This window comes from Lactuca serriola, chromosome 8 (assembly GCF_051521515.1).
Source record: "Lactuca serriola cultivar US96UC23 chromosome 8, Lser_US96UC23_V15, whole genome shotgun sequence".
Lineage (NCBI taxonomy): Eukaryota > Viridiplantae > Streptophyta > Magnoliopsida > Asterales > Asteraceae > Lactuca > Lactuca serriola.
In genome coordinates this window covers 264302002-264323689 of record NC_136415.1, presented here as the reverse complement: position 1 = coordinate 264323689, position 21688 = coordinate 264302002, and the positions used below count along the sequence as shown (strand labels likewise).

Below are 21688 nucleotides of genomic sequence, written 5' to 3'. Positions count from 1 at the left end.
AAAATATATTCTCCTTTTCTTATTTCTAGGGTTAAAATTAGTATCATATAATTACTTTGAAGCTAAATAACACGAGAGGGCCATAGTCCTATGTCCCTATTGAGTTCTGCCCCTGATCTTTATCCTCAGATCTTAGAAAATGCATAGCAAATCATGATATTAACCATAAGTAATATTTGATAATAATCTAATATAAGAAGAAATATAATACTCACAGAGTAGTATTAGAATCATCAAAGATGTTAGAAACGAGAATACTAGAGGAATTGAGCTTAATCTTAGCAGAGAGAAAAAGTGGAAGCTCCTGATCAACCTTTCTATTCGAATGACTAATGTGATTAATCTCCTCGGCTCCAATTGTATCTTTGTAGAAAGCGACACAATAATTCAACAACTTAACCGGAGACATCGACAGCTTCTGAACCAACCAAGCGGTTAGCAATAACTCAAGCACCGCCGCACGCCACTACATTTGTTGGCTTTCTGCTTTAGATTTGGTGAAATCGAAGCATCGGAACTGGTGATTGATGAAACGAGGCCGAAAAACCTTTTCGTCGGGGAGGAGAGGCGGAGGGAGATGGTTCGTGATGAGGATAGACAAAGATAGGTGGTTCAAGAAGATGAGAGACAGAAGGAGGTGGTTTCATACGGTGGGAGGTGGCGTTCGACGGTAGGAGTTGGCTTTCAATCGGAGAAGTACAGTTGGATGAAGGTGGTGAATAAGACAATCTTCAGCGAGTGAAAAAAGCGGGAATCCGGTGGTTCAAGCGGCGGTGGTCCAGTGGTTCCGTCAACAGTTCGGTGATTCCCACGGTGGTCCTTCATATAAGATAGGAGAAAATGGGAGAGAGTATCGGACCTTAGTGGGGTGGTTTGGGTAAATGATACGATCCAGGTGGGGTTTTTTTAGTTTAAACTTTAAATTTTCAATAATATAAATGAGTGGTTTAAATTTGTTCTCAAATGTTCTCACGGGAAAAATGTTCTCACTGGAACATAACTCTCTCTCTCTCTCTCTCTCTATATATATATATATATATATATATATATATATATATATATATTAAAAAAATATTATTCATTTCAACTGAACTGTTAGCCATATCCCAAACAAAAATCATGATCGACAATTCCAAATTTACACATTTACATTATGTTTTCTTATACTTTTATTTTTATATTTATTATACCAATTATAATGTATGCTATTTGAACTTCATTATGTTTTTATAACTCTTGAACTTACTAATTTTTAGAAAGAAATCGTTAATCGTTGGAATGGAGTTTGTAATTTTGATTGTATTTGTTTTTTATATTTAGCAGGTACCCGTGAACTGAACCGTGGTTACCCGCCTTTGGTCCCGTTTGTTTACCTCTTAATTGAAAAATTAAGAGGTAACCTCTTAAACATTCAGATGTAGCTCGTTTGGTAACCTCTTAAAAAATACATCTGAATCGGATAAAAGGCTCTTAATTTTTCAGACTTATATCCGCGTCTGAATTTTTTTTTGACAAAACTGCCCAGTTCACGTCTTTCTTTTCTTCTCTCTACCATGCCTCCACCTTTTTCTTTCTCATCGATGCACACTGCCAAATCCTACATCGCCATCCGTTGAAGCTCCGTTCCTCCGTGCCATCTCCGTCGCAGGTGTCCTCTCCGTTCCTCGCTACAATCGCCGTCATCGTCGGCTCCGGCTGTGCTCCACCCCTGCATCTCGGACGTCAAAGGACCGGCTTCGGCATCCCTCAGGTCGCCGCACACCTCCTCCGTTGAGCATCTCCGTCATAAAGCACTTCGCACAGTCGCAACACACCTAATCTTCTGAAAATCAGTATTCTTCTTTATAATCTCATGTTTTCTTTTGATTTTCTTGCTGAAACCGGTGAAATGGCCTTGAAATCAGTTGTAAAACTTGTTGAAATGCTTGTAGTCGGTTCTAAAATTGTTGAATTTATGGTTATGTTGCTGAAATTATTTATTTGGTTTGAAATATGGTTTGATTATGATGAGATATTGTTGATTTTTTGATGAAATGTTGCTGATTTTTGATTGATTTTGATGAAATGTTGTTGATTTTGGTTTGATTTTGTTTGATTTATAAGCTATAGCTTCTTTCCCATGTTTATTTTATGTGTATATAAACCATTTGATGAAATTTAGGTGTGTATATAAACCATTTGATGAAATGCCTGATTGAAATTGTTTCAATTTATGATTTATTTAAATTTATTTGTCTTAAATCTTTTTGCAGAAAAGAAACCTTGGATGATAACAATTGATTGTATGTAGATCTGTTAATATTCTATCTTAAAATGTTCAATGTGGATGATAAAATCTGATGTATTCTTTGTTTGGTTGATATAAGTGATTGATAATGACCAAGATGCTATCAAGATGAGGGTAATAATGGATACAGTTTTCACTGTGATTTTTTTGATGTATTGTTGCAGTTTTTAAGTTTATTTGGATTGGTGCATTTGTATGTAGATATGTTAACATCAATTTATGTAATGTGATCAATATTAGCATACAATTTAAAACAAAACAATTTTGATTGTTATAATTGGATAGATATCTCAAATATTTATGTTTGATTGTTAATTTTGATTTATGTTTAAGTTGGATTTTGTATGGTGTTTTTATAATTTTGCAAAAAATAATGCAGAAGGGTAAAATGGTTATTTTTATAATGAAACACAAAAATTCAGAGGTTTTAAACAAGCATGTTCAAAATTCAGACCTTACAAATTCTGACCCTCTTAGGAATTCAGATCTCTTAAAAATTCGGATCTTACCAATCAGCCCCTTTATACGGTTCGAGTTGGTTCGGTTTTTTTGCTAATTCGGTTCGGATTTGGTTAGTGCACATGAAGTATCCGTCCTATGATGACGATTCACAATTTTATTACTATCCGTACCGCCTATCTTAACAACTCTATCTATGAAACGTAGGGATCGTCTTTCTAATTTTCCTATTAAAACCGGGTCATACTTGTGAACCCGTTTGCCTTGTTTTCTTATCCACCAAAGTCCAAAACCCAATCCGATAACATATTCCCTCCCACCAAAACCGTACTACTCTCAGCCACAGCAACTGTAATGGCTCTGAATAGTGGCCGGATGCTATGCAACCCTTCCACAATAGCACCATACAACCGTTTCCCTTTACACCGTCCAGTCCTCCTCCATCCTCCTTCATCTAGAACACCTCTTCACATCGTTTTAGCTGCCAAGAAACTCTCGTCTAGAACCGGAAAATTCGACAGCAAGAACAAAAGAGGGTCGACCTCGACCAGAGAAGATGAATCATCCGGTGAGTTTAACGATGGTGCAATTGGAACCGTTGATGCGACGGAGGTAGAGAATTTTGATGGATATGTGTTGCCGGATCTTCCCGGACTTGAGCCGGATTTTTGGGAAGGGCCTCAATGGGATGGTTTTGGATTCGTCATTGAGTACTTGTGGGCTTTTGGAATCGTTTTTGCGGTAATTTCTCCATTCCCAGTAGTAATTCACACTGTCTTCTATTTGGTTTGATTTAACTGATTTTGATTATTTATTTGGTTTATGCTATGTTTGGATATGCAAATTGCAACTCATTTTCCTGGTAGATGATAAATTACTTCTCAGATGCGTGAAAGCGGTCGTATGTTCTGATTATTACAGGAAACCATACATACAAATATATCGAATGTGTAAAATATTGAACAATTGAACATCTTGATGGATAAATTGAATGTGAATGGTGTGACAGATTCCGATTATTCTAGGAAGAACATCATGATAGAGAAATTACTTGTATTTGGTTTGTTTTTTTACAATATGTACAAAAATGCTTTTTATGGTACAAAAGACATAACATTTTGCTTGTTATTTATAATTTATACAACAAATTTTATATGAAATATCCAAAGAGGTTTGATTTTAAGAAAAAAAATGCAATATTTTAAGTGTAACTTATCTAACCAATTTGAAACATGATTTCATACACTTTATCAATTAAATAAAAGGAAAATGACTTAAAATTGTAAGATATTGTTTGTTTTGTACACATTTCGTCATGGGATGTTTTTTTTTGTCCATATTTGCCCATTAAACTTGTTATCTTGTACACAAACGATCCTTATAACCGGTTGGTGTGGGTTTAGCCGGCTTCCGGTGACTCTCCGGTCATCTTCTCTGACGAGTCTCTAGCTAACATGAGATTTCCAACAATTTCAAAACCACAAATTGATATCTACCTTCTAGACCTTCAAACCCACCTGCATCACCATTCACAACCGACCATCGAGTCTTCAATCTGCCAAGAACTTCAACACCGTTCCTGCTATATTGTTCTGTCCACCTTATACCAATTTATACCACGGTAAACCACCTCCCTTCGAACATCTTCAACCACCGAAAACATCACTATCTTCGAACACCAAACTAACCAAACCACTGGAACCACCTCCTGCCATACCTATCTACGCCCTATACAACTGGCTGCCTCATCACACCACCTATAACCATCATCATCACCACCTGCTACACCCACCATAGCAATTGCCTGTGTTTTTCTTTCCATCACCTCACTTAACACCACCACCCTTCTCCCTTGTTGATAGATTAAAAATCGAAGGTCACAGTTTTGAGGAGCCTGTTGGTTTGCTTGCTCTGTGCTGCCACTGCCAGAGGGATACCCACAAAGTGGGGCTGGAATTCAAGATTTTCGGTTGAAATTTTGCTGGGGGTTTGAAGGTGTAGAAGCCAAATCTTGATTTGTGGGTTTGCAATCGCCAGAAAACTCATGTTGGCCGGAGAAGATGACCGGAGTCTCGCCAGAGCTGCAAAGAATGCCGGAAACAAGTTAAACCAACAACAACTTACCAGCCATAAGGATTGATTGTGTACAAGATAACAAGTTTAAGGGGAAAATATGGACAAAAAAAATTCAATGACTAAATATGTACAAAACAAAAAATATCTTACCCTTTTAATTCATTTTCCCTTATATATGTTACTAAAAAAGTGAAACATAATTGCCTAGACTGTTAAAAAAATGTTACATTGTTGTATAGACAAACATTTAATATACATATTTGGTCTTCAAATAAACGTGGTGCATACTGCATACTGCCTCTAAAAAATTACTTTCTTAATTAGATTGAGAAAAAGATAAAAATATTGTGCCTATAAGAAGACATAATAAGTGATTGTTAACAGAACTATCGAACTTTAAGAAAACCATTTGTTATATATATATATATATATATATATATATATATATATATATATATATATATATATATATATATATATAGAGAGAGAGAGAGAGAGAGAGAGAGAGAGAGAGTTAGGTTCAAATGTTTTTACTATCTATTATGTGCATGTATGATTGATTCTGGACCATAGTAGGATGCTATTTACCACAACTTGCTATTATATTAATTATTTATTTTTATTGAATTTAGTGGAGGTGCCGCCCTTCTTTACCAATAAAAAAATGACCATTAAACTGTTCAATGAGTAAACAACAAACTTTTTAATTTTTTAATTTTTAATTTTTTTTTTTGTAATATGATCTACTGAAATTTGTAGAATTCAATGCCTTATATGAATTAAACAGTAAAGTTGTATGAAAACTGAAATTTTGATGTGCCAATCTATTAAAGTTTACCAAGTTCAATGCGTTGTGGATGCCTTTAAAACGCATTAACAGATATTATATAATTTTGTTTTGCGTCACAGTTAGTTTCTAGTGGTATTGCTGTGGCAACATATAATGAAGGCGCGACAGATTTTAAAGAGACTCCAGCATATAAGGAATCAATTCAATCAAGGGACTTGTTAGAAGAACCGGAGGCATCAAGTCCGGATGTTTTTGAGTCCAACCCTACTGAAGAGGCTCCTAGTTTGGAATAAGTAGTATTTGTGCAAACAAAAGCAAAGATTGTTAAAGGTAATGTACTTTGTTGCTAAAACAAGTTTCTTCTTTAATGTATGATATAGTTGTGGAATGTTTTAAGGTACCAATGTTCAAACTGTATCCACATGCGTAATTTGAAATTTCAATAGTGTAAAAGTTTTTTTTTTTTTTTTTTTTTTTTCCTTAATGTTTTTTATTAGAGTTCCTACGTAAATGTTTTTGGTGATAATGCAACACGAAGTTGATTATACCTTTTTTTTTTAAATTTATTTATTTATTTATTTTTATTTTTTATATTGATAATCTAAACCATGGGTCACTTTTTACAGCTGTGTATTATTGGATCTATCACCGTGCATTTGTTAGTAATTTCATGTTTTTGGTCTCGGTTAAGTTTAGAATATATTGCGCGGATTGTTGATGGTTTGTGATAAATTTGGTGTTTTTCCATCTTTTATTTTTATTATTTTTTTTTTTACCGTGACTGGCCATATTGGATTTCTTTCTTATTTTTGGTCCTTACAAAACATTAAGATGCTGTTTGATGCATAACACCGGACTGGACAAAACAAAACAGACAACTTTCGGTTACTGTTTCGCATGGATGCGACCGAGACAAAATAAGTTATTGACCAAGTCAAAATAGGACTAATTTACCATATTTTAGTCCCACTCAAAATGGTGGAACACAATAGAACAAAAAGGAAAATGACAAAAAAAATCCCTTGCCTTCTCTAATATGTGGTCCCCCCACCCCCCCTCCCCCCCAATTCACCTTTCTCACTCAATCTGTAACACCAGTCAAATTCAGGTCAAAAATGATATGTTCAAAAAGCTCAGTTTGAGTATACTAAGTGGTAGATATCGTAACAAGGTTTCAAAAAATATAAAGAACACAAAAATTCGAGTTATAATGAAGAAATTATGACAAATCGAAGATTTGCAACCGGTAAAACACTGTTAAGCATAAAATACTAAATTCCAATAAAATACTTTTTGGCCTTAGGTATCTAAATGAAAGTCGTAGATATCCCAAAACCGTAAACATACATAAAAAGAACGCCCAAATCTGACTTCATATGAGGAAGTTATGATTTTTCGAAGTTTCGAACACAGCGGTAGACAGCTAAAAACTCGAAATAGAGATCGAGCGACTTTTAGCCAACGTGACCTAAACGAGAATCGAAGATCTCGTCAATGGTAATACAACGGTAAAAAGACTGCCGAAAACGGGCATCAGATGAAGAAGTTATGGATTTTTAACGGACTTTTCCAGTCCCGACCTGTTAAAAATATATTATTAAAAATAAAGTCAGAATTAGCCGAGGGAGTCTAAACAAGAGTTGTAGAACATTTTCTCACCTACGTGTGGATATAAAGAACATCAAAATCGGAGCTCGTACGTGAAAGTTGCAGATTTTACAAGTTTGGGGCACAAAATCTGAGGTTGGTCCAAGAAGGAACGCCATGTGTTCCCTAAAGGAATGCCCTGCGTTCTTCGACCAGAGCCATCTCATCGTTCATCAGATAAAAATACGTAAGCGCTGACCTCACAGGGGGAACGTGTCACACCCCCAAACCGGAATGGCGGAAACGTTCGGGGGTGGATGACTTCATGCACAGTATCATAACAATGTAAAATAGTAAACAAGCAACAACATCATCCATTGCATTAATAGTATAGTTTAGTACATATGTGTTCTTTCATAGTATTATGACATAAACAGGATAATCAAAATAAAAGACGAGTCTTGACATAAGCTTCGTCTTCTCGAAACCTGACATCGGTATCTGTCTACTGACGACCTGAGAATACAAGTTATTTTGAAAGCGTAGGTCAGCATTTAAGCTGGTGAGTTCATAAGTATTTAATGTCATTGTTTGCATAAGTATGAAGAAAACGTTTGAAATTGTTTAATGTAATTTGTTTGTATAAAACTGTCACACCCCAAACCAAGGATGACGGAAACGTCCGGGGGTGGAGGACTTCATGTGTAGTATCATAACATCAATTGCAATAGTGATCAAAGTAAACACAACCAATCATAATATATAATTGAAGAAATTACATCATTGTAAGAGTTACATGTTTCCAAATCAATTACATTATGTTGACAAAATATGAAATGCTTGACGCCTTAACGTCCCATCCTCAAAAGCATTCAGTTACCTGTTTAGTAATTTCCTGAGAATACAAGTTGTTTGAAAAAGTGTCAACACAAAGGTTGGTGAGTTCATAAACATTTGTAGGCAGTTTATGAAAAGCTTTTTTTTTTTTTTGTAAAAGTAGTGTTTGTTCCAGAAAAATCCAATATTTTCCTTAATATGTAAAAGTAGTGTTTGTTGCAGAAAAATCCAATATTTTCCTTAATATGTAAAAGTAGAGTTTGTTCTAGAAAAAAAAATCCAATACTTTCCTTAATATGTAAAAGTAGTCTTAAAACCCAAAGACCGAAGTGTACAAGTAATTTGTTATACTTATGATAAAATAATGCAAGTTTAAATGTACATAAAGTCGTTTGATTTCAATGAATTCCCCGTAAATTCTATGTTTGTTAATACTTAATGTGAGCTATTATAACCATGTTATGACCTAGTTGGCCTGAAACGACGTTCTTCAGGCGTCGGAACTGTTATGACATTTGTCACCTCAGACCTGCCGGTCTAGCTGTTGCAAGCAGCTCAGGTGTGGGTTTGTCAGACCTAATATAGATCTATATACAACTATCACGCTCTACCTCGAGGAGACTCTGGTTACAATACAAGACTTATTGGTAATGTGAAGCGAATGTCTCACAAAAGTCATTAACGAATTTACTATTTGTTATTAAAGGTGGCTTTAAATCAACATAAAAACCCTTTTTGATTTATAAAATCCCGTATACTTTAAGTTTTGTTGACTCCCTATGTGAGTCACTATAACTATATTAAGATTGACCCGTACTTTGTAATGTACCCCGTTTACATGAGGACCCGGTACTTTGTAATGTACCCCTTTTATATAAAAAAATCCGGTACTTTGGTTATAACAATTTGTTATCTTTCATGTTCTTTATATATCAAACTCCATTTGTTAACTAATGCATGTCTATATACTAAGACAAAATGTCATATATTGCAATAACATGTATTCACATAAAGATATACACCTTGCTCAACATGTTACAAGGTGAAATGTAAATGATGACATTTTTCTGTTGTTAACAATATATATTGCTGTCCTTAGAAAATTCATATAAAATTCATATAAAATTCATTAAAGGTCCAAATCAAAATCCGTAAATTCTGGAAGTTTTGAAAATGTTTCTAGTTTGTTCATAATTTTTATTATGATTTTTATATGTCTCTAACTTGTGCAAAAATGCTCATATTCACAGACTGGTCCGGATTCGTAGCTACAGTGATAAGCAGTTTTGTAAAAATCACCATAAATTGTAGGAACATCGTATGGAGATGTGCAAGTAGTCATCTTAAAGCTAAGAACTTGAACTATTTGCACCTAATACAGTTTTGAAAACTAAAATTTTTAAGTTGTCCAAAACAGTCCGTGAATGGAGTCCAACTTTTCTGATGAAAGCTGCTAGAAAAGTTTAGTTATGTTCTTGGTGTTTTAACTTGTATCCCCCCACCCACTAAAAACTTAAGAAAACATGAAAATACAGGGGTATGAACTTACCTTGAGTGGTTTAAGTAGATGAGTGTTGGAGGTGAGAAGTGTTCAACTCAAGAACACTTGAACATGCCTAGAGATTTTCGAGAATCTAACACCAAATTGATAGAATTTGTATAAGCATTCTATGATATGAGTAAAGGGAAGTGTAATTAACACAAGGGGGATGAATTATACTTACCAAGAGTGTAAAAAACTTGATGATCAGCCTTGAATCTCGAATTTGAGGGAGAGAGTTTGAGAGAAAAGGTGTTTGTTCCTTGGGTGGAAATGAGAGAAATGAGAGAAATGAAGAGTGAGAGGAGATTTTTCCAACTCTTTGGATATGGATTTGCTGGGGGAAAAGAGTAGGAAAGTACCATAAGGTGACTAGGAGTGGTGGGGAGTACAATAGCTGGTCAAAGGAATGAGTATGGGGTGGTTGTTTGTGTCAAATATTATGGCAAGATTCACACTCCACCTCATGATCTCCCTTAATGGATTTTATTCTTAAATAAATATTTCCATAAAAATATGTTTATATTATGAATATTTAGGGTCTTATATGTTAAAATATGATTTTTGGAGAAAATTCCGCGTTAAAATGATGAAAAATGGGCTTAAAACGGAGTCGTGGTCGAAAACCGGGTGGAAAGTAGCAAAATCCGAAGTTAGGAGGGTGACTCCGGCCTTAACAGCACTAGATCTGGAGCAGGGGTTAGGCTGCTAAAGTGGATCCGAAAGGAAAAAGGGGCTGCGGTCCGAAGGGGGAGGTCCGATGCGGTCAGGAGGCGAGGCTCGCTGGCTGCGGTCGGCTTGCTGCGGCTTGCTGGCTGCGGTCAGCTTGCTGCGGCTACCCCATTGCGGTCTGAAGACTGCGACTGCTCAAGGGCCTCAGACTCAGTTCATGTCGCCTGGGATCCAAGAGGACTTGGCCCCTATAGAGAGGCTTCAGCCCTAAGGGGCTATTTTCCAAAATATCTCCCCTCTTTGAGTGGTTTCTCATCAAACTAAGTACCGGGATGCCCCCAAATGATCAAAATAAATCGAAAGGGGTTTTGAGAGAGATTTTGGGAGAGATTTCACAATCTTGGAGAGATTTCTCATACGAAGAGAGATTTGGGAGAGATTTCACAATCTTGGAGAGATTTCACATATGGAGAGAGATTTGGGAGAGATTTCACAATCTTGGAGAGATTTTTCATACGAAGAGAGATTTGGGAGAGATTTCACAATCTTGGAGAGATTTCACATATGGAGAGAGATTTGGGAGAGATTCTACATTCTTGGAGAGATTTGGGAGAGATTTCACATACTTAGAGAGATTTGGGAGAGGTTTCACATACTTAAAGAGATTTGGGAGAGGTTTCTTTTGTGACCTTTCTGAGTGTTTGGCTTCGCCATGCAAGGTCCGTATGTCACGTTAAGCCATGTTTAAGGGTCTTACACACTCCCGATGAGTATGCAACATTGTTTTATTGGTTGAATTCATTACTTACCACAATTTTAAGTTAAGGGGATCTAGATATACCACTTTTCAATTGATGAATTCTTATTAGAATAGCAAGCTGTATTGTAATTATCTAGCGAAATCCCTAGTATACCAGGGTTAATTGGGTTGACCGGTTAAAATCGTTGACTTTATTTGACTTTAACTTACCCAAAATTTGACGGTTGTCACATCATCCCCTCGTTAAAAGGAAGTTCGTCTCGAAATTTGCATTTTGGCTGGGACTTCAAGAGTTCGGGAAGAGATGTGGGTATATTTTTATTTATTTATTTATTTATTTTTTCTGATCCTCGCGTTCCCAAGTGAACTCGGGTCCTCGCTTAGCGTTCCAATGAACCTTCACGATGGGAATATGACTTTGTTTTGTTCGTTTGATCTCTCGATCCATGATCTCGACTAGTTCTTCCACGAAGTGGAGACTCTCATTAACTTCAATTTCGTCAAAGGGTATCACGAGAGTCTCGTCGGACATACACTTCTTTAGGTTTGACACGTAAAAAATAGGATGTACTTGGTTTAGTTCTTGTGGTAATCGAAGTTTGTACGTCACGGGACCAATCCTGGCAAGGATTTCAAACGGTCCAATGTACCTTGGGTTTAGTTTCCCACGTTTACCGAAACGTATCATTCCTTTCCAAGGGGAAACTTTCAGTAGTACTCGATCTCCGACTTGGAATTCCAATGGTTTGCATCGCTTATCCGCGTAACTCTTTTGCCGATCCTGGGATGCTTTCAATCTTTCCCGAATTTGAACAATCTTTTCTGTGGCCTCTCTTATGATTTCGGGGCCAGTGAGGGTGCTATTAGGAACTTGCCCCCTAGCTAGCTGAGTGTCCCCCACTTCTGACCAACATAGGGGTGATCGGCACTTGCGACCATAAGGAGCTTCGAATGGAGCAACTTTGATGCTGGTGTGATAGTTGTTGTTGTATGGAAATTCGATAAGTGGTAAATGGGTATCCCATGCTTTACCTAAGTCTATCACACATGCTCTCAACATGTCTTCCAATGTCTGTATGGTTCGCTCGCTCTGCCCGTCGGTTTGTGGATGGTAAGCTGTACTCATGTCCGGCCTAGTTCCCAGAGATTTTTGTAAAACTGCCAAAACCGCGAAGTGAATCTACTATCTCTGTCTAAGATAATGGAGATTGGCACACCATGCAGTCTTGGGATCTCTTTGATGTATGTTCTAGTCGAATTCTCCACTTTGCTGGTTCCTCTGATTGATAGGAAGTGCGCGAATTTGGTCGACCTACCAACAATTACCCCAAAGGGTGTTGTAACCACCCTTTGACTTGAGTAACTTGGTTGTGAAGTTCATGGCTCTCCGTTTCCACTTTCTTTCGGTTATCATTGGTTGTTCGTAGGAACTCGAAGTATGTTATTGTTCTACCTTGACCTTGGCACAAGTCCGATACTTGCCCACATGTGTAGCGATGCCAACTTTCTTATTCGGCCACCAATGTTACTGTTTGAGGTCCAGACACATCTTGTTCGAGCCTGGATGAAGGGAGTAGCGATTTTTCATGTGCTTTGTTCATGACGCCACTTCTGATTCCATTTACTTCGGTGTCTAGATCCGGTTCATGGGATAACATGTCCTGCCGCTCTTGGCTTCTTGATTCTTATGATTGATGGAGTTTGTACGCTTCGTGTTATGGAGGTAGTGCCCCTAAGTCTCTGGGGTGAATACTACCTCTCCTAACTCGAGGTCGTGCGTAATCTAGCCGACATCGTACGTCTTTAGTTGTCTTGAGGTGTTAGTGATGACTCCTAATCATTGCGTAGGTCCTGACTTTGTATTCGGAAGGCGGTTTCTTACTTCTCTCTTTATGTGGTTTTTGATTCTTGCTTGTCGTTCCAGCAGATTTTCACCCTCTCTTCTGCTGTCTAGGTCGGTAGGGTAATGTAGGGGTTTGATATATATGGCTGGACTAATTGGAATGGTAAAATATCCATTCGCTCTTTTGGGTAGCCTTATCTCGAAGTTCATGGTAGGACTCATACCTGGTCCATCTATCATTAACTCGTGCTTATAGGTCGTATATAATTGAGTTTGGTAAAATAGTCGGATGACATAATACTCCTCTCTTGAGTACTTCAAGGCTTCGAAACGAGGGATGACCCTTAGGTCCACGTCGGATTTGTGTTTATAAGAGACGGGGGTTTTGATATTTAGAGAGTTAGGTGAAGGGTCTTTCTTTAGTACATTTAATTGGGAAGGTGAGGTCTAAACCAATCCAAATTGAATGTCGTTATCAAAACCTTCCTAGTAAAATATGTGTTAAGTTGCATTCGAACGAAATATTTGTTAGGGAGATAGAGTTTCCTGTGTTTCTTGTTAGTATGTTTTGTGTTGTTCTGTGTTATTATTACTGCAGACGATTCTCACTGCAACAACTAGTATTAATAGCATATGTGTTTTGGTAGTTAGCGATGATGCTTCATATTATGGACCTTAACGAATCTCTCGATGATCACTCGATACGCATATGGGTTTTGATCTGACTGAACGAGAGAGTATTTTGACTACTTTTACAAAGACAAATATTTTAGAACATACCAAATTCATTACAAACATATGATACTTAAACGTTTTTGTCGTTGGAAACATTACAAAAGTCCTAATAAGGTTCCCTGTTGCTTCTACCGGTTCAGTTGTCAAACTCCTCCTGTTTCTCCGTCATTCTTCTTGGTTGGACAGTCCCTCTTGAAGTGTCTCGTTTCACCGCATAGGTAGCATACTGGACTTACACCAGTTTTGGTGGTTGGAGCAATGTGTTGGGTCGGGGTCCTGCAGAAGCGGACGGTATGTCCTTTCCTGTTGCAGTTGATACAGTGTAGAATCCGGCAAGCTCCGGTGTGATGGTAGCTACACTTGTTATATTTTGGAAGTGTCCCCCTATATCGTCTATCTGGTGCTTGAGTGACAGATGTTGTGGCTGATGCCGAGGCATGTGTTGTGACTGCTGTTGTAATTACCGGGGCAGCCACAGATTGTTGTCTTTTAGCGAGTTTTTGAGTTAGAGTGCGATTCTTCTTGTCCCAAAACTTTCGTTTCTTGCTCTTTGGCTTGTGGTTTGAGACGCCTTCGCTGGTGGACACCCGCTGGTGTCCTTGACTGTTACTGCAGTTAGTATTTCCGACACCACCTTCACCTCTGCTGGCGTTGTTAGCATTGAGTTGCGCCATGACGGTTGTCACGGCTGCCGTGACTGCAGCTTGAAAAGTAGCAGAGTCTATCTGCAGGGTTGGCGCCTTACTAGTGGGTTGGTTGCCTCTTGGTGAATACATAGCTCTGTATCATAATGAAAAACGACTTCGTGAGTGGGGATAATCATCTCAAGTTCATTCCTACGATTTATATTCACATATATAAATTTTTTTTTTGCACTTCGTTGCACTATTCTTAGTGTTCCTGCTAACCACTCCCGAGAGGGAGTTATGGAAATGGGTAGCGGTAGGTTCTGTACGAGGGTTAGGTTTACCCATCCTAGTTACTATCTTTGCCCAAACACACTTGACTGAGGGGGGGGGGGTTCTAATGGGATCCTGTGCATTAGTGATGTTATGATCGCACCCTATAGGTCTACGAAGAAGTCACCTTTCAACCAAGATGTTTAAAGGTGAAATGATAATGAGTCGTTAGAAAGGCCTATGCATCGTGAGTTATCTAGCTAAGTTTATCTTAGTTCTAAGTGTATTGTATTCCGGTCTTTATGGTGATCTGAAAACAATTCATAATGAATATCTATATAAAATAAACATCATGAATTCTGGTAGTTCTGTATCCAAGTGAAACCTTGTAATGTGATTTAAGCTAGATCCTTCTTACGACCACTTGATGTTTGCTTAATTGTATGAGTAAAACTTAATAGACTCTCAAGTCTAATGGGCCTATCGTAAGCCTATTTTGTTAATATGATTCTAGAAATCTTAATTTCAGAGAAGACCTTGACCTCGATGCAGGTCCACACCATCTCATTGAAGGGAAAAGTTTTGATAGCAATTAAATCTCCCGATCAGTATACCCACTGAAATTGTAGGATTGAGCTCACATCTATAATAGAGAAGTAGCATTTCATACTCAGGAACCTAATCTACAAGGTCTCGTGAGCAGTATGAACTCTACTCCCGACGGTCCGTCCCTTGTGATGTCCGAGACATAGTCGATTTACCTTGCAGCTCCGCCCATTGACGCTTGGTTACAACCATTCCCTCTTCGAGTGCCATGTGCCTACCTCGTTGCTCTTTTGCCTTCGCCCGAGTGGCGATGAGGTCATCATGAAGTTGGTCTCTGAAGTAGCAGTCTCCTTCCGAATCTTGGGTACGTGAGATGGTAGTGACTGTAGTAGCACGCAGTTCCCGGACTTGATTCATAGTCTCCTTATTTTGATCCCCGATGTTCGCGACCTGCTGGGTCTTTGCCGGGAGGGCTCTGCCAGTCATTCCCCTGTGGTTGAGGTCATAGCAACCTTGTTGCTCTCCAAATGATGATCGCTGACGTTGCTGTAGACTACAACCCTCGATCACGGTTGCCCAACGGGGCATAGGTCCGACGTAGTCGAATTGGTTCATGGGAACCCTAGCTATGTATGGAGGGTTGATCACTTCCGGTTCCTCTTCTGATTCTACCTCAGGTTCTTCATTGGGGTCTTCTTCGGGTTCTTCTCCTAATCATTCCCTATTTCCCTGGTTCAGAAAGTAGGGTCGTCTGGTACGTAGAGTCTTGCCACGCCATACGTGCGAGAATAGGAGGGGTAAGGAGTGTATATTATTCGTATTCCTATAAATACTTATAGGGGTTTGATCCTCATTAGTTACTTCTATAATGACATAGTGCATACTAATTACATATAACAAAGATATGATAGGCCTTCGAATAAGTGATCCTACCCTAGGTCCACATCCAAACAAGGAAAAGGAAATAAGGCAACGACTACGGATTCTAAGTCTGTGATCTCTAAGTTATATATAACCTTAGAGTATCCACTTAGTAACTATAGACCTACTAATAAAGATCTGTTTAGTTTTCATGTAAGTTATATTATTACAAAATACTCCTATAGTATTTTAAATGTTATGTTTGGTTCTTAGTGACTTTCTTGTATGGGAAGTTTTTAGGCTTGTTGCTCACCGCAACCATACCTTGGCATACATTAGTCACATCTCGGATAAATATAGTTGATCAGGCTATATTCATCCCAAGTCTGATTACATACCCCAAGGTCTACTCGTAGTGTCCAACCCCTCGTTTTACCTTTGTACTGTCCTAGATACCACACTAGTATGTATGTATGTACTCATACTTTTAACAAGAAACTGTTTCAATTCTAAAAGTATATTCATTTTGAAATTGTTAAATCAGAGACTTTTAGTCCCAATGTGTGACAACCCAACGTTAAGTCTGTTATAAGATTCCGTTTCCGCTAACGGAATATGCCATTTATAAAAGTCCCGTAATTTGGAGTTGTAAAATAAATAAATATTTAATTATTTATTTATATTTCATGTGATTATCATTTTAGTAAAAATAAATATAACTCGTTGATGTTAGTTCCATTTAACGAAATAAAATTATATTATTTTTCAACCACTTAACCCGGGTAAAAAGTTTAAACCCCGTTAAACTTTAGCATCGGGTAGTCGTGTATCGGGTGCAATACCCGAGGCATATATATAAGGAAGTTGAACACCTCCTTGAACTCTTTTACCACTCAAACATTCTCTCTCTCACTACTTTCTCTCTCTAGCTCGTTTTCGGCTCCAAAACCGCAATTTCCGGCTCCTAAACGTAAGATCTTCAACCCTAACTTGTTCTAAACATACATTATTGTCTTTATAGCTCAAAAATCACATGATTGGGACATGGAAAAGGAGTTTACGGCCTAAGAACCTCCTTAGGCCGTAAACACCCAAAAGTTGGCCAAAAGTCCCAAATTTCCTTCTTTTAAGCTTGGATACTAGTTAGGGATTTTACCTAGGAGTGTTTGAGCATCAAAACCATGACATTTAGGGCATTAAATAGAGTTTATGGCCCAAGCACATGCTTAGGCCGTAAACACCCTTTTTCCATGTAAAAATGCCCTAAAAACCCTTCCAATGCATGTTTAGGCTTGAGATATGATTTTAGGAGATTCCATTTCGAGTTTGGGACCATTAAACATTATATTTTGAGGGATAATTTAGAGTTTATGGCCCAAGCACAAGCTAGGACCGTAAACTCCCCCAAACCTCACCAAATGAGGGTTTAAACCCCCTAATTAGCCTTAGACCTTCACTAGAAAATCAAAGGGATTGATTTAAGGGCTTTAACATCAAAATTGGGGAGTGAACAAGAGTTCACGGCCAAGCCATGAGGCTTATAGCCATAAACTCCCAAGGAGTGGCCTTTGGGCCGTAAACTCCAAGGGAGTAAACTCTTGGACCCCCCTTAGTACCCCTTTTGGCCTTGTACAATCCCCGAGAACCACTTCTAATCCATAAGACCTCTAATCAATTTAGAATATGTAAAAGTCTTTAAATAAAAGTATAAGTGGCTAATTTCTTGTAAAACATATATACCATATGTTAATAGGGACTTAAAAGGTGTACAAGTCCTAAATTGACACCAAACGCGCAACTGACACTTTCACCCGATTTACCCGATTTCCTCGATTTCAGGTGAGTTCATACCCCTTAATGAACCTTTCTAATGTTTTCATATGTTTTAGGGGGGGATACAAGTCAAATATACATTTTTATGAAAACCAATCACATGTGATTTACTATCCGTAGTTCAAATCACATGTGATTTATCACTATGCTTTATAAAAGAACCTTACGCTTTCAAAACTACTTTGGAAAAATAAACTATTTTCTAAATGCTTTCTTTGGTCAAGATTTTTATTAAATTACTTTTCTTATAAAATGTATCTACACTAATATAGTTATATAAGTAAGACTTGAAGGACTTAGGACCGATAGTTCGCCTTATTTCCTGTTCTTGTTTGATGTGGGCTTAGGGTATTTGTTATCCGTCCGACTGTCGTTGATTTCTTAGTTATATATCATGTATATTGGTGTTAGATACGAGCATTTTCATCTCATTCGATGCCTATATTACTTAATTGCCAAGAACCATACACACTAAGTTAACTATAATAGGTATAGTTAAGGTCACTACTACTTGTTACCGCTACTACTATACATACTATAATTCATACTATTACAAAACGATACACGAATAAGAGAACACACTATGAACTACATAAAAGACTACTACACTATATTACAAGAGAAAGCACTAATCCGGAAGATAACACACTAACTCTCTACAAGATACTCTATGCGCTACATACTGTGACCAGAGCTTTCCGGAAGGAAGGCGACACTACATGTATAGATCTATACGGGGCAGACACTATTAGATCCTGACTGTTAACTTCAGTCCAAGCCGAGCAGGCCCAAGGATGGCACTACTTCACTACACTGTGTATGACCGGGAAGGTCATGGGATCCTCTATTACTCACACTATTGGTCACATAAAAGGAATAGACTATATCCACACTACAATACTAAGACTAAAGTCTCAGTTAATATCCCGAAGTAAATAAGTATCTATTACTAATGGAAGTTCGCACCACTATCACTGTCCACAGGCATAACCTTTTCTTCTATCTACAGTACATACTGGAGATTTAGTACCACACTTTTACATCAAACAATTTTCAATGATAAAACTTACATGAAACTTAGAGTTTTTCACTTACGATGTATTTTCTGGAAAATATAGGATTTTCTAGAGTTTTCTACTAATTATAATGTACATTTCAGCTTTTCACACTATATGTTCTAATACATTTTATACATTAACCACACTAAATTCTTATGAACTCAGCAACTTTATGCTGATACTCGTTTTCAAAATAACTTGTATCCTCAGGTCAAAGATAGACAGGTACAGGTGCAGCATTTTGGAGAAGATGGAGCATACAAGATCCATCTCTTATTTTTGTATTACTTTTGGTGTCTATTGAAACTTCACAGAACACACTTGTAATTAAACTCACTATGTAATGAAATGGTTGTATGTTTCTTGTTTTTACTATTATGCAATTGTGATGATACTGTACATGACGTCCTCCACCCCGAAACGTATTCCACCGTTATCGGTTTTGGGGTGTGACAGATTGGTATCAGAGCATTGTTTATAGTGAATCAAGTATATCAACCTATAAAAGATATACAAACTATAAACAGTTCGGGACTAAAACACTCTGACCAAGAATATATACCGTTAAGTACTAAAATATTTAACTAAGTATATATACACATCTCTATAAAACACAGAAGTCAGTATCGCACTAGAACAGAACAAAAGTATTAAGATTGTTGAATAGCACAATTGGGCTTAGAGACATATAGTCACATTTGGGGGGGATGTAGCCTGATCAACTACATTTTCCTGGGAGTGACTAGCATGTGCCTAAGTTTGGTTGTGGTGTTACAACAAGTCTAAAACTTACCAACACTACCACAATAACGTTAGCATAAGAATACTATAGGAGTATTCTGTACCTCTAAAATATACATATGTGAGAACTAAAAAGGGTCGTTACTGGTAGGACAATAGTTGCTAAGTGGATACACCATGATTACCTGTGACTGGGGCGCTATAGACTCAGAATCTGTGGCCTTTGCTTCATTTCATGTTCTTGTTTGATTGGGGATCTGAAGTTAGGGTTGCTTATTCGAAGGACTATCTTGCTTTGGTTTCCTGTAACTTGTATGCACTACGCAAGTATTAGGTCGACTAATAACGATTCATCTTATAAGTATCTTAGAGTAGTACGTCTATTAACCTTTCTTTCCCCCTTTCTCGCGTAGATAGCATGGCTGGCTTCCACCATCCCGGTGATCCGTACTATCCAAACCAGGGCAATGGAGGATGGCTCGATGAGGAGTCAGACGATGATCACCTGGTCCCTTTGGATGATCATCATGTTGAAGGCTTCTCGGATAGCTCCAGTTCCGAACCAGAAGTTAACAACCTACCCCCTGAAGCTCTGAACCCCAACCCCCGTCCGGCATATCAGGGTCCCACTCCCCTGTGGGCAATATCCTTGAACCGATGGAGCGAGGAGCAGGGCCAACCTTTACCTTTCAATGGAGACCGAAGCTTCTACAACATAAGCGAAGGAGGATCAGCGGATCGAGTTCTGCCCATCATGGTCCGAAGGATTGCCAGGAATGTCGAGCAGGGTCAAGCAGCCATTGGTCGAGTTGTAGAAGTGGATGCCAACTCGAATCTCAACACTGTTTGCATCCGCCAACTTGAAGAAGCCATGGACAGGACAAGGAGGACCAACGAGGCTCTGCAGCAACAGCTAGCTGCATCCCGAGCCGAAGTTAGGGAACTCCGAGCACGTCAAAGGGATCATGAACGACACCTTCAAGAAGTTATGCGTCGGCTAGCGGATCTGAGGATTCGCCCAACAAGTAACCGTCGCCAGTAGAAGACGTCTAGTTACCTCACTCTTTTGTTTAAAGGACTAGCCTTCCATCCCTATGTTTCATAGATCACTTGTCTGTAAACATTCCTAGCTTAAAAGTACTCTAATTAAACCTCTAGACTGCCAACAATTTCCTTATGGTTTGATGTAAGACCTACTGTTAGGCCATTTTTCATGAACTTGTATTACATCATTAATACCATTAAATTGGCAGTTAACTACTCTATTGCTATGACTCTCATTCTGATCTTGGGATTATGTTGATTTAATCCATGAAACACTCTATTCATAATCGCAATAGACTCTTACTATTGCTATCATTTCTTTGAATCTTCCAGTGAAAGATGCCTCCACGAAAGCGTCAAAACAGAGGGAGACCAGCGACTCAAACCCCTCCTCCGCCACCTCCTCCTCCGCAGTTCGACCCAGTGCTGTTCCAAACGACTGTGACTGCAGCCGTGACAGTAGCCATGGCTCAAATCTACTCTGGTGATGCGAGCGGTGGCAATTCTAGATTTCGTGAAGTCCATCAAAGAGTGCATGGATGCACTTATAAGGACTTCATGAACTGCAAACCTACCTTTTTCGATGGTACCAGAGGAATTCTAGCATTGTCTCAGTGGTTCGAAAGAACCGAAGCTGTCTTTGAAATGTGCTCTTGCCCCGAAGAGAGCAAAATCAAGTTCCTTACTGCCACCCTCACTAACAGGGCCTTGACATGGTGGAACGGCCATGTCAGTGCACTCTCCTTGGTAATAGCCATTGCCATGGGCTGGGACACTCTGAAAGACCTCATGAGAGGAGAGTACTGCCCTAGGGGCGAAATTCAGAAACTTGAGGAGGAACTTTGGAACCTCAAGATGAAAGGGATTGACATAACAGATTACACGGCCAGGTTCTGCGACTTGGCGGCTATGTGTCCCAACATGATCCCCTCTGAAAGCAAAAAGATCGAACGATACATCTGGGGTTTAATGCCCCCGTATCGAGGAAATGTTCTAGCCTCACGTCCTACCACCTTCGACAACGCCAAGGAATTGGCCTAGAGTCTAATCAATCATGAAGTATCTTCCACTCCAGCAACAAGAACTGCAACTACGACTGCACCACCCAATTCAGCTGATA

The 21688-nt window shown here is 38.4% G+C and overlaps 1 protein-coding gene across 1 annotated transcript; it reads left to right on the top strand.

Annotated features, from left to right (window-relative positions):
* The first annotated feature begins 2999 nt into the window (after positions 1-2999).
* Positions 3000-6029, top strand: LOC145066409 (AT-rich interactive domain protein). The gene is made up of 2 exons (XM_079013645.1): positions 3000-3487; positions 5732-6029. Exons 1-2 carry the CDS (start codon positions 3101-3103, stop codon positions 5903-5905), a joined length of 561 nt encoding a protein of 186 aa, XP_078869771.1. The 5' UTR covers positions 3000-3100; the 3' UTR covers positions 5906-6029.
* Positions 6030-21688: the final 15659 nt, after the last annotated feature.

Bases quoted from the DNA above. Each gene is read 5' to 3' on its own strand.
- LOC145066409 (XM_079013645.1), top strand. From the start codon at position 3,101: ATGGCTCTGAATAGTGGCCGGATGCTATGCAACCCTTCCACAATAGCA. The intron at 3,488-5,731 runs GTAATTTCTCCA...TTTGCGTCACAG, and splicing joins CTTTTGGAATCGTTTTTGCG to TTAGTTTCTAGTGGTATTGC.